The 14,141-nt window shown below is 38.3% G+C and overlaps 1 protein-coding gene across 2 annotated transcripts in view; it reads right to left on the reverse strand.

Moving 5' to 3' along the window:
* Positions 1-14,141, reverse strand: part of LOC134533025 (matrix metalloproteinase-2) — a 460,455-nt gene continuing 446,314 nt past the window's right edge. The window contains exons 10-11 of one of the 2 annotated variants that reach the window (XM_063370165.1): positions 6,421-6,524; positions 1-3,461 (exon numbers count right to left, since the gene is read on the reverse strand). In XM_063370165.1, the coding sequence (XP_063226235.1) occupies positions 3,202-3,461; positions 6,421-6,524 (364 nt within the window). In that variant the 3' untranslated portion in view covers positions 1-3,201. The other variant, XM_063370166.1, reaches the window with a different exon arrangement.

Here is a 14,141-nt window from a genome sequence, read left to right on the forward strand (position 1 = left end):
TTGTATTTAATTTTTTTATTTGTTTATAAAAAAATTATCAGTCGCACAACCCTAGGATTCTGATGCACTTCAAAACATTTATTTACAACTGACTGGACGAACAAGAGATGAAAGCATTCTAATGTGTCACCAATACCTGCACATCTCTCGACGCAATACACTTAGGAAAGCACTAACTAAATGCATAGTTCCACTTCAGTGTACAAACAAGTAAAGCACTTTAATTGGTGGTATAAAATATTACATTGGTTCACTCTTAACACATTTTTTTAATTTTAACGTATTGGGAAAAAATATATTCTATTGGGAGAATTGAATGTACAATTTTCAGTAAATCCTCTAATATTTTGCAGTGTGTGCTGTTAATTGTTACAGTTTAATGTTTATATGTATCAACACTGTACATTTACATCATACTCTATCAAGTAATACTTTAAATTAAGAACGATTTATTCTAAAGCACTCACTGGTCTACTAATCATGTTGCTACATCAAGAAAAGCAATGCAATCACAGTAAGTTGTGTTGGGAAAATAATATTTTTAAAAATAGTTTTTATAGGACGTATGCAGTGTTCATAAATTTTCAAACATTTTTATCTCTGGTTTACATTAATACAATTTTTTATATAAAATTAATAACTGATATAAAAATATCTTTTTAAATAAGTTGGAAATACCAGCTATTTATAAAAATATTTTTTTTGAAACTTATATGGACAGCTTTCAGTGCACTCAAAAGATAATTTTTTTTTACTAAAACCTAATCATTGGTTGCTCTTTATTGCTCCCTGGGAAATTACAAACTGTAACTTCAATGCAATTTTGTGTTATTCTTTGATCTAGAATATAAAATGAGAACTTTGGTACATTTACATTTTATCTGCATACTTAAGACATGCACTGTACTTGTTAGAACACAACACACGTCAGTCAATAGAATAATTAGCTTGGCAGTGGTACTTTTTTAAATGATGCAATGAACCTAACAAACTAAAAATTGATACTTAACAAATAAAATCTTACTTTCAATTACAAAGAAAATGAATGTAAGAAATTGTGGAAATTTACACTTTTTTATTGCATGTTCTTTTTGCAGACGTATTTAAAAATAATAAAAAGTAAGCTTTTTACTTCAACAAAATAAGGCTCAGCTTAACCCATAACATTGGCATATTTGCATTTCCATCTTATTAGTTTTGTTTGAGGACAATTCCTTTGAATAAATAAGCATTGCATGTTATGTTTTGTCACTATATCTACATGCATGCTATCTGCTATTTTTATAAAGTAAAGTAGGAATTCATTATTAACACATTTTGTTTGCATGATTTCATCATGGTCATTCAACAGATTTTTATTTTTTATTTTTTCCTATCTAGAAAATGCACACAATTTAACTTTTGTAGAAATATTTTTAAATTATAACAAATTAAGAATAGGCAAAGGAGATTTTAACATGATAGGTGAGGCTGAGTCCTAAAGTAATTATTAAAAAATGATTTCACTATTATAGTAATTAACTTTACTGTCAATAAAATGGTATACTTTTTAAAGTAAAATACAGTAGACTCCCGATTATCCAGATCGCGGGTTAACCGTGCCGTATTTTACTTCCATAAATCATAAATTGCAATATAATTTTTGACTTTATTTATTTTTTTGTTATCCATTGATGCAACAGAACATTTTATGCTGTGATTCAAGACAAAATATGCTGCCAAACATAGTCATACATAGTTGGTAAATGTTAGTATGCATCAACAACTTCGAAACTGCTAGAGTAAATTATAAACACCCCTATAATCCATGCGCGCTTGTGTTCTATATGCCGTTTGCACCGCACTCAATTTGGCGCCGGCACGGGGTGGCTGCTTTGTGACTCACGAGTGATAACTGGCCTGCATAGTTTTCGGGCAGTAGTCACATAGTGCATGTTGTTTTTTGTCGTAATCTTTAGATAGTGATGGTTTTACAGAGAATTCTTTCCAATATTCGTAAGAAAAATATAATCCTAGAAGCAAACATAATTGAAGGAATTTTATTACTGCTTGGTTACTGTGCCGCAATGTTAAATACGGCGATGTTTAAGTAACATGTACTGCAACTTTTTCTGTAAATTATGTCTTAACACTTTAGTACCTATTTTGTTCATGGATATGTATCAGGGTATTTTAATAATGTTTGTTGTGAATCGAGATGTACTTCTATGAATACATGTATGAATTATGTACATCCTTATACAGTGTTCGTCTAGATAGTCGGGGTGAAAATTTTTTAACTAAACAGTTTTGTTTCGTAATTGCTTTATCCGTGTTTTTTGGTTATTCATGGACCTCTTGCCAGTCATTACCCCGGATAATCAGGAGTCTACTGTACATTCACAAAAAAATTACAAAAGAATATGCAACAGTAATATAGTGAAAAATAAAAAAAAATTATGTGCTGCGTCCTTGTGATAGATAATACAGACACCGGATGAAGAACAGTAAAACATGTCATATGAGACCCTGGGACACACAAGCTGGCATCTACACCAAGTGTTGACATATCGAGTGACATAGTTACTCCAGTGTGGATGCAGCTTTAGAGCAACAAACACGTTACAATTTAATAACAACAATGGTACCACTTATACATAAGCCACTGGTTACTGTAGTGTTTCAGGCAACTTGTTGTTTCAAGTAATATAACATTGCAATACCTTCATAATTTCGTCATTCATTTTAACTTAAGTTCTAAAAGAGAAGCTTGAAGGAATTTTTTGTTCCTTGCTACAGGTTTCTTGCTGTGTGAGATTTTCAGGCACTGTACATTAAGATAAACAAATTATTTCTGTCTTCTTTTTTTTTTTTTTAACATTTAAAAATTTCCATTTCCCATAACAAGTCTCGATTAACGCTAGTCACCAATTCATGTAAAAATTTCAACAAATACTTAAAAATACGCACTCAATAAATATGACTGGAATCAGTGTATTAACAAAAGTGTATTTGAAACCCAGAGCATAGTTCGCGCAGAATTTGTTCGTCCACGTGATGTCCCGCGTACAGTTAGTGCAGCCGGCAAGGAGGTTGTTCTTACGCGCATGGCACGAATGCGGCCCCCATCCGCGCCATGCGTGCGGACACGCACAATGTTCGCAGTGAGGTGTCAGCGAGGATCTGGACTTGCGAGCCGTCATGTTGGAGAGGCCGTCGCCCTCACGTGCACAGCCTCAGGAGCACTGAGGCGACCGCCAGGGCAGCGAGACCGCCGATCCCGTGAACCTGCGGGGCGGAGCCCCCTGCTACGGGGGGTCCCTCCGCGGCCACGAGCGGGCGGTCGGACGCCTCGGGCGTTTCCAGCCGGCGTGGGCAGCCCATCCAGAAGGGTGCGGAGGGCTGGGGCACCGGGTTCTCCACCCGCATGCGCAGGTCGTTGAACTTCCAGAAGTTCTTCCCTTTGAAGAAGTATGTTTTGCCTGTAACAACACAGTAATGCATTGAATGATATTCTTCTCCAGGGGTGGTTACTGTCAAGAAGAGTCAGGAATTTGAAAAGTATTCATGAAACCATCCGGTATTTCAAGGATAAGACTTATGTCAGAAATTCCTTTGAAAATTTGCATTAGTCTGAAAAAAATACTGTCTCAAAATTATTTAATGTGTTAAATAGAAAATGCAAGAATAATTAACAAGAAAAAATTTAAGAAACCTTTTGTTTTCAACATCTCAAATGAACTATTACTCAACATTTTTATGGGATGAGACATGTTTCTTTGAAAATGATGAACCACCTATGCTTAACGAAAGGGGGTGAAATATTTTGCTGCCAAAACACGAGTCAGTTATTTTCCCACTCTAACCAGGAAATTTATAAAATAGATTTTCCTTTGTAATTGTTTTTTTAATCTATTGGTCATTGTTTTCGAAATAAGATGTAGAGTCAAAAAATGTACCTTATTCATTCACGTGCAAGTTAGTAACACATACTAATTAAAAGATATACAAATATTTCTTCACAATAGGAATTTTAACATTACCATCATACCCACAAACAGATTTTTCTGACTTTTCCTTGAATCTATTTTTTTGTGCTGGCCAAAACACATGATTTTTCTATAGACTACAGCCAATATACGAGGTGTGATCAAAAAATACGGTGAATAATTTTTAATATGAATAAATTTGAACCAATCTCCTTCAAAATACTCTCCTTGGCTAGTGATGCACTGATACCAATGTTGATTCCATGATTATAAGCATTTCTGGAAGGCTTCTTTTGGAAGGGCCTTCAGTTGCTGTGTCATGGCACTCTCAATGTCAAGAATGGGGTCCAAACGTTTTCCTTTGAGCACTGTTTTTATTTTTGGGAAGAGCCAGAAGTCACATGATGCTAAATCCGGACAGTGAGGCAGACAGGAACCTTTATTTTTTGGCCAAGAACTCGCAGATCAGAAACAAGGTGAGACCACGGTGCGTTGTCGTGATGGAAAAGAATGCCACTGGCCTATATTTTTGGCCTATTTCTCTGTACATCATTTCGCAAACCTTGCATTAATTAGACCCGTGTATTATTCAGAATTTACAGTTGTTCCCCTTGGAAAGAACTCTGATCACACTTTGCCCTCAAAATCGAAATAAACAACGAGCATGACTTTGATGTTCAACTTTGACTGATGTGCATTCTTAGGGTGAGGAGAGATACTCGTTTTCCATTGGGAACTCAGAATTTTCGTCTCATGATAGCCGTACACTCAACTTTCATCTCCAGTTATAATTATGGCCATTAAATCCGGATCTGCATCAAGACGATCCTTCAATTCCATGCAAACTGACACACGATTTTCCTTCTGTTCATCAGTCAAAAGTCTGAGAACAAATTTTGCACTCATTCATCTCATTTGCAAATTATCGGTAAAATGCTTTTCACAGACCAATAAAAGATGTTCAGTTCTTCGGTAATCTCTGAAATAGTTTATTGCCTGTTTAAACAAACAATTTTTTTAACTTTTCGCTCATTTTCGTATTTATTTTTTTTTGAGGTTAAAGGACATTCTGACTAATGTTCGTCTTCATCCTACTCATTTCCGCTTTTAAATCGCTCATGTCACTTGTAAAAGTCTTCAAAGTCACCTTATTATCACCATACACTGATTTTAACAACTCATGAGCCTCTTTGGTTTTTTAACAAGACTTAATGTTGATGCATTGTTCTAATTAAATTCATGAAGTGCGACAGACACGTTAAACACGTCCTCTCTCTTACGGCTTTGGAAGCCAACTAAGTGAAAACTTGTTCCAACTTGACACTGACTATCTCAGCGGATCAGGTTATCAGGCTTATTACTTCAAATAGATGTGGCACCAGCAGTTGCTGCTATAAAGATGTATTTATGCACTACATTCCAAAATTGCTATAGCTCTAGGTAATTACAGATACTTTAATGTTATGACCGAAATATTTAAACAATGACTAAAGACTGGTAAATTGTGTATATATGTTTTTTTTATCACACTTTGAGGTACCATTACAAAATGGAATTGAGCATTGCAAGAAACACTAAACATAAATATAATTTGCAAGACATTTAACTGTTCAGTTACATATGCAGATCCATTGAATAACCATATCATTTAAATCCTCCAACCTAACATATATTTTCCAGACTATATATATAAATTTAAAACTCCCTGACTATTCCATGCTTTCCTTGTTTTTCCTGATGCTAGACACCCTGATATCAGTGCTTACTCTGCATTTACTATTCATTTTATCAACAATATATTAGACATTGTTATTTGTTTTCAAAAGGAGGAAAAATAACAAAAGGTATAAAATGAGATTTTCCTATTTTTGCTTTTGTTATAACATTTACTTTCTTGTGTAGGGGGAATACAAGTTTAACGGGTGTTAACTATGCAAACTTATGTGGCTATAAACTAGTTTCCAAGGATTTTTTTTTTCCTTTCTTCTCTGCATACTGCGTACTGTATCTGTACTGTCTACTCTAGATGAATCTTGAACGAGAGCTCATTCAAGCTTATTTTTGTTAGTTACTGTTTCGAAGTAAGTTACACTCTGCTTCTCTCACGGCTATGAAAGCCACTAAAATGTCAAGAATTTAAGAAATTTCCACGTATTTTTGATGTCACTAAAAGGTGTTTCTCTTTATTGGAACTCATGATCTCTTTATGATGACGAATTATCTTGATGTTGATGTGAGGTTTCATGTAATAAGAATGCTGTCTGTATACATTTTACATTTCTAGGCTTAGAAGGGGTAGGAGGAAAATAAACTATTTTGCTCAGTGGGGGAGATATAAAATTAATGGTACACATAATTTTTGCAGTGTTGTCATCAGTTTACGTGTGATCATGAAAAGAAGGCTGAGAGGCCAGCAGACGCCTGGCGCGGCCGAAACGCGCACTGCACTCACCATCCTTCCACTGGAACACTGCGTCAACGTCGCAGTCCACGCCCCGCCACATGGACATGTCCCTGGGGTAGTCCAGCTCCACCTTGCCCACGTCTTCGTCGAATCTGCTCGCACACATGCATACCTGCATTACTGGTCCATCTAGGGTCGAGTGTTTAGGGTTTTATTTCCCTCTTACATATGTACCAATATATATATATTACTCCACATATCCACACCTATATTAATGTACATTTGTTATTTGTATGAATATGAATAACTTTTATTTACTATGCTGATAGAGTGAAAATCAAAATACATAAATTATTTTAACCACAAGAAACATGTATATTTGGTCCACTATAGTTTACATAAACTACATTAAGCACAATTTGATACCGTGACACCTTAATTCAGGTTAATGTGATAGGAAACTACTAATTGTGTATTCTTGTTTTATGGATTATTTTATTTTTTTTATTTTATATAAATTTGTTACATGCCCACCGACAGTCTTGAGACTTTAGAGGTGGACACGACACAAAACAACAAGTAAAAACAAACACTATCACAATAAATAGAGACAGCACAGGATATTCACAAAACATTATGCCCGTACAACGATTATGCGATAAAACACTGTATTTATAGTTTGTAGCTGAATGCTGATAAATTTTAGTTATTTAATTAACCTTTCAATTAAATGTGTCTTGGTAAAATTTACACCAACATATATCATAGGCTTGATTATTTGATAATTTTCAGCCTGAACATCAAGATTACCAGTTTACTTAGATTCCTCATGAACCAATGTCTCAGTTTTGATGTAAAATAAATAGTGAATACTTTATCTTATTGAATCCATGCCGGTCTTTATTACCATCAGATGAAAATGATACTCTATTTTTCCTATACTCTTAACCAACCCATAACTAGCAAGATCTTTACTCTTGCTATAAAGTAAGATGTTAAAATTTTAAACATTTTCTCAGAAGCTTTCTCATTTTTACAATGTGGCGCAGTAAAAAGCCACCAAATATTCCATAGTATCACACTTTTTGAATAGCCCGCCAAAGAGCAAAACATTATACTTCTGAAACACTTATAAAAATTTTCAGGGAGTGGCCACATCTGCATGATTACATGGTTAAATGTGTAAAGCCATTTTTTTTTTCCTTCTGCTAATTGTTGCGCCACTTCGGTTAAACACCCAAAACATTGTTTGAAGTGCAGTGTTTGCAGTGTGGAAAATTAAATTACTTTGTTTATTAAAGTTACTGTCTTTAACGACTGAGATTTTAATCCATACATAACCAACCATCATTAGACTTGGCAAGCACCATTTCCTCAATGTTTTGACGTATACAATATGGTGATGGTCAGGTTAAAAAGTGACTTCACCTACGTCACAGCTAGCACAACAATTCATAACTTCATGTATAAATTAAACTAATTTTTGGCATAGAGAAACAAAATAATTTACATACTTTGGTAACGTGGGAGAACACTTAAGAACATGGTTCATAAATGTCCTTACATTTTGCCATCGATCCAAAATATTGCCTTGATAAACATGTTATTCAAGTTGCATAAAAAATTAAAAACTCATTTTTGGTTTGTGTAGTTCTTATTATTTTGTTTTGAACTGTCGGAAAAGCAAACTGTCGCACTTGCTCTTTTTTTTTAGCATATAACAATGCTATTTACCTCTTAACATACACATACATGTCTGGTTTTCTTTGATAAATGGTGAAGCAGAGAATTTTCATTAATTTAATTTTCTGATTATAATAATAGTTTGACTTATAGTGAACTATGAGTAAAAAAGAAATGTATTGATATTTCAAGTAAATGTCAAGACATTTATATCCTTAATGGGCTCCTTAAAAGCTCCATATTTTTTATTGCTGTGAAGAGGCACGAATCCTGAAGAATGCACAGCTCTTTATTTTTTATCAACTCTCTCAGGATAATTTCAGTATTTGATACGAGCACACTGTGTTTAAGCCCGTCAGAAGTCGGCACTCGTACAATACACGGGCAACAAATTTTCTTCATTTTATACATGTTTTAAATATTACACTGTTGGCTTTTGGGGGCCAGAGTCACAAACTACTTCACTTATGGTCAGCGGTTACATCTTTGTAAATTATAATGCGCCCAATGTTTCGGCATGCCTTCTTGCAGCCATTACAAGGCCAATTAATAAAGATGTGAATTCAACCCAGAAGCCAATAAATATTTTATACACATTTCCTTGCATTGTATATGATTGCAGACAATCCTAGATGTAATTTTTAAATACATGGCGGGAAGAAAAAATTTTAATAATTCTGATCATGTAGCATACTAACATCCAGGATTGTGATTAATTTCAGGCCCATTAAAACTAGCATCTATTTCTAGTCTTGAAATTGTAAATTATTGATTTTTTAATGTAATTTTTATTGTTCTAAAATACATTTATTGATAAAAGCCGATAATCAGAAAGAAATTTTTATGAAATAGTTATAGATGTCTAAACGCATGAGAACCAAACTTTGAAGTGGCGAAATGGATAACAAATTAAGATTACAACTTAATGTTATTCCAGATGCTAGTTTTACACCTATCCAATAGGGTCATACCAATTTTAATGTGTATTCATTAGAATTTGCTGTTAGTCTTATCTGAAAGTAAACAATATTAGTAAAACAGGCCACAGATAAATTTATAATTAGTGTTCACAATACTGAATTGAAACTAATAGTTTAGCTGCATGACGCCCAGCATCGCGGAGAAACGGTAAAAGACTGACGAAACTATTTACAGATGGCACTGCTGAACAAGATGGCCGCCACAGTGGCGCACTCACGATCGATGGCGCCAAATTCAAATATCCAAACCACCACACATTCTAGCACTATGCCCAAACATACCGCCCACCAAAAATAACATTTTTTTATGTTTCACTACACTGGTTCTTAGTTGACTGGCAACCGACACAATTTTATCACTGGCCGCTTCACCACTCGATGCTGCTGTTTGATGGTAGCTACTCTTGACACACCATCCTGACCAGGATGTAGGGTTGCGACGCGGCCGAGTTGCCACTGCAGGGGTGGAAGGTGGTCTTCTTTGATGAGGACAAGGTCACCAACCTGCAGGTCACCTTCGCTTTTGGTCCACTTGCCACGTGGTTGTAGAGTGTGCAAATATTCCTTGTGCCACCGCTGCCAGAAGTGCTGTGATGCACTCTGTACCAGCTGCCATCTGTCTAATCTGTTGGTCTGTATTTCCGTGAGGTCTGCAGCTGGAGGAGATGTCAGAGAAGTGCCAACAAGGAAATGTGCTGGCGTAAGGGCCTCCACGTCATTTGGATCTGATGAAATGGCACAGAGTGGACGTGAATTGAGGACAGCTTCAATTTAAGTGAACAAAGTCGACAGCTCTTCAAACGTGAGTATCTGCTGGCCAACGACTCTCTTGAGATGGTACTTCGCAGACTTGATGCTTGCCTCCCACAGGCCTCCAAAATGTGGCGCAGATGGAGGATTGAGGTTCCACTGAATCCCACGAGTAGCCAGAGTGTCTGCCACACAATGCCAGTTAGAGGTGTTCCTCAGGTACCTTTGAAGGTCATTGAAGTAGCGACGTGCCCCTATGAAGTTGGTTCCACAATCTGAAAAAACAGCCTTACAGAGTCCACGCCTAGCCACGAATCTGAAAAAGGCATTTAAGTAGGCATTGGTACTCAATGATGAAACAACTTCCAAGTGTACTGCCTTAGTTGCTAAGCATATGAATAAACACAGGTAGGCCTTGGATGAACGACTGTTTCGACCATTCGAAAGCCTGACTTGGAAAGGGCCCCCATAGTCAACACCCACATTCAGAAATGGTCTTGTTTGTTGCACTCGACTTGGTGGAAGATTTCCCATGGATGGCTGCACATTGGTGGCTCTGAATCTGTAACATTTTACACAGGCGTGTATCCTAGTCTTGACAGCTCCTCTACCTGCCACTATCCAGTACTCACACCGAATTGCAGCATGTGTGGCACTGGGGCCAGCATGAAGGTGTAAGACATGATAGTAGTCAATAATCATTTCTGTCACAAAACTCCTTTTGGGAAGCAGGACTTGATGTTTCATTTCATAGGCTACATGTGAATTCTGCAGGCGTCCACCTACACGGATGATCCCATCAGCGTCAATGAATGGCTGTAGTCTTTTAATTCCAGAAGAACATTCGCGAGCTGCAGCCAAACAATCAAACTCTAATTTGAAATTCTCTTGCTGAAGCTGCTTCAAACACACCTTCTTGGCAGCGTCAATTTCTGCTACAGTGAGAGGACCTGTGTGTCGCAACTCCCTTGAAACCTTCAAATTTAATGCAAATCTCAACACGTACGCAAGTACTCTTTGCAGTCGTGACCAGGACGAAAACCTACAAAGGATGTTAAGAATGTTCGGTATACACTGACCAACCAATGAGACTAGCGTGATTGCCTTCAACTCCTCTTTACCTTCCTCTGAACTGGTATATCCTTGACTGGGCCATAAATCCACCTCTGCTGTCAACCAACCTGGCCCAGTCCACCAAAGTGGGTGTGTTAGAAGCTCCTTGGGTGAGAGTCCTCTTGATGCACAGTCTGCAGCATTTTCAGCAGAGGAAACATGTCTCCAGTGGACCGGAACCTTGCTCTCCTGAATACGAGAAACTCTGTTCGCCACAAATGTTTTCAGCCGATGTGGCGGAATCTTAATCCAAGCAAGCACTACGGTCGAGTCACACCATGCATAAATGCAACTTATATGGATTCGCTCGGACAGTGTTGTGATCAGTGATTCAATCAATTTGATAAGCAAGAGTGCAGCCTGCAATTCAAGTCGCGGAAGTGTGACGGTCTTCAGTGGTGCAACACGTGACTTGGCGAGAAGCAAATGTGATTTTGTTTCACCGTGGCTAGAAGTCCGCAAATACACAACAGCTGCGTAACCTTCATTGGATGCATCACTAAAACCATGGAGCTGGTATTCAGACTGTGGTGCAGAAACAAGACGAGGTACGGACAGCTTGCTTAGGACATCCAACTGGCCAATGAAAACCTGCCAATCAGCAACTAAGTCTAGTGGTGGGGTGTCGTCCCAAGAAACTCCCAGTAACCAAAGCTTTTGGAGAAAGATTTTGGCTCGAATGATGACTGGAGTAATCCACCCTAGCGGATCATATAACCTAGCAATTTCTGAAAGGATGGTTCTCTTGGTGACTGTTGCATTGGCATGCTGAACATGATATGAGAAAACATCTGCCTTCCAATCCCATTGAAGACCAAGTACCTTAATAACTTCATTGCTACCATGAAAACTAAGTGGACTCTCCCGGTGATCTTCTGGAACTGCATCCAAAACTGCCTTACTATTACTGGACCATTTTCTTAGTTCAAAACCACCTTGTTTCAGGAGATTTATTAATTCTTGCTGTAACGCGAGAGCTTCCGTGACTGATGCTGCACCAGTCACAATGTCATCTACAAACACGTCATCCATCACAACCCTTGCTGCCATCGGATACCGAGGACCCTCTTCCATTGCAAGTTGCTGTAAGGCTCTCATCGCCATAAATGGAGCAGCTGAGACTCCGTAAGTGACAGTGTCAAGTTGGAATTCACGTATTGGTTGGTCAGGGTTCTCCCTCCACAGAATTACCTGGTATGGTGCATCGTCTGGATGCACGAGAACCTGACGATACATTTTGCAGATGTCTGTAGTTAATACCACACGGTGAAGACGGAAGTGAGTGATTATGTCCACAATGTCATTTTGAAGCTTGGGTCCAGTCATCAAAACATCATTGAGTGACTTCCCTGAAGTGGAGCGAGTTGAGGCATCAAACACCACTCGTAACTTTGTTGTTGAGCTGGATTCCTTGCACACATAGTGATGAGGGATGTAGTAACGACGTTCCTGACCAGTTGCATTATCTAGACAATGCATGTGCCCCAGTTGCTCATATTCACGGAGGAACTTGCAATATTCGGTATAGGCTTCCGGTTGGTGATGTAGTCTGGATTCCAACTGACGTAACCTCTTAACTGCATGACTACGTGTATCTCCTAAATCTGGGTCTCTCTCCTTAAATGGTAGTCTCAGTACAAATCTTCCTTCGAGGTTTCGTGAGTGAGTCTCAACAAAATGATTCTCACATTTTGTGTCTTCTAGGCTGGAATGCTGGACAGATGGTAACTCCTCGGTCTCCCAGAACTTGCGGATGGTATCTGTTAGGGCTGTATCCGATGACGCATACATTGAGACAACACCACTACTGGAAGTATCTGCAACCTGAGTCACCTTACCCATAATAACCCAACCAAATATACTGTGCAACGCTACGGGAACTCCCTTCGAAGGCTGGTACCGCCCACCATCAAACACGTCTGGATATACATCAGCACCAAGAAGGATATCAATTGCTCCTGGAGTATCAAAAGATGGGTCCGCTAGTTCCAGATGTCGATACATGTCTCTCACATGGTGGGGAAGGGGAATGGTGGGTAAATTGGCAGCTATGTTCTTCAACACTAAAGCATCAGTAACAACGCCAGTTCCTACGCCCTTACATGATGTTAGAAAACAAGTAACTGCACCACTGTTAGCAACAACAACAGAGTGAGCCAGACCCACAACAGGAACCTTAGCCCTTCGACACTTTAGCCCCAACCTATGAACACATTCTTCGGTAATAAATGAGCTCTGCGATCCTGAATCGAGTAGTACTCTAACATTTTGCAGCATTCTACTTGCATCCTGGACTCGTACCATAGCAGTACCTAGAACGACAGTGGTTGAAACTGCAGTTGAAGAAGTTAGTGATACCACTGTCGCAGCATCCTCCTTGTGACTTGCTTGTGGCATAGAAATCTCTTGGATGGATTCACCTGCAGGTAGTTTCACTTCTTGATTGGGAACCGCAGTGTGAAGGAGAGAATGGTGTCTCCTGCCGCAGTGATAACAGTTTCTTCTTGACCTACAATCCTTCACTCTGTGACCTTGTAAGCAGTTAAAACACAGCATCTTCCTACGTACAAACTCTATCCTGTCATCGCTTGACTGACCCGTAAAAACAGGGCACTTGTGAAGTCCATGCATGTCTCCACAGGCACTACAGGGCTCTGCTTCTGCTGTCACTAGAAATGAGGATTTAAAATTTGGGTTTTGAGGCAGTGACCTCTTTGGAAAAGGGCGTGCGGCAGGCACTACAGCTGGAGTGTGATTTGACATCATCAGGGCCTTAGACTGCAGCTCCACGAACTCTAACAATTGATTAAATGTGGGCATTTGAACATTTTTGTGTGCTATTTCAAACTGATTTCTTGTATCTGGATCAAGCTTTGGTAACATTAGATTCAGCAACACAAAGCTCCATTCAGTAACAGGCAACTTGAGAACTTTCAAGGCACCCAGATTCTCCTTTAGAACATCTACCATATTTCTCAGTTTGTCAGGCGCAACAATTGACAGACGAGGAAGTTGCACAATCTTGTCCCAATGCATGTTTGCAATTGCCCGGACATTGTGATACCTATCTACCAAAGTTTGCCATGCCAGAATATAATTTTCCTTAGACAGTGGGAGTGTCTTTATTAGATTAAATGGCTCACCTGATAGTGATGTAAGAAGGTATTGGTGTTTCTCCACATCTGACAGGCCCTCATTATTATGCACCAAGGATGTGAAAAGGTCATAAAATGTGGGCCAGTC

The sequence above is a fragment of the Bacillus rossius genome, chromosome 6, assembly GCF_032445375.1.
Source record: "Bacillus rossius redtenbacheri isolate Brsri chromosome 6, Brsri_v3, whole genome shotgun sequence".
In the NCBI taxonomy this organism is placed as follows: domain Eukaryota; kingdom Metazoa; phylum Arthropoda; class Insecta; order Phasmatodea; family Bacillidae; genus Bacillus; species Bacillus rossius.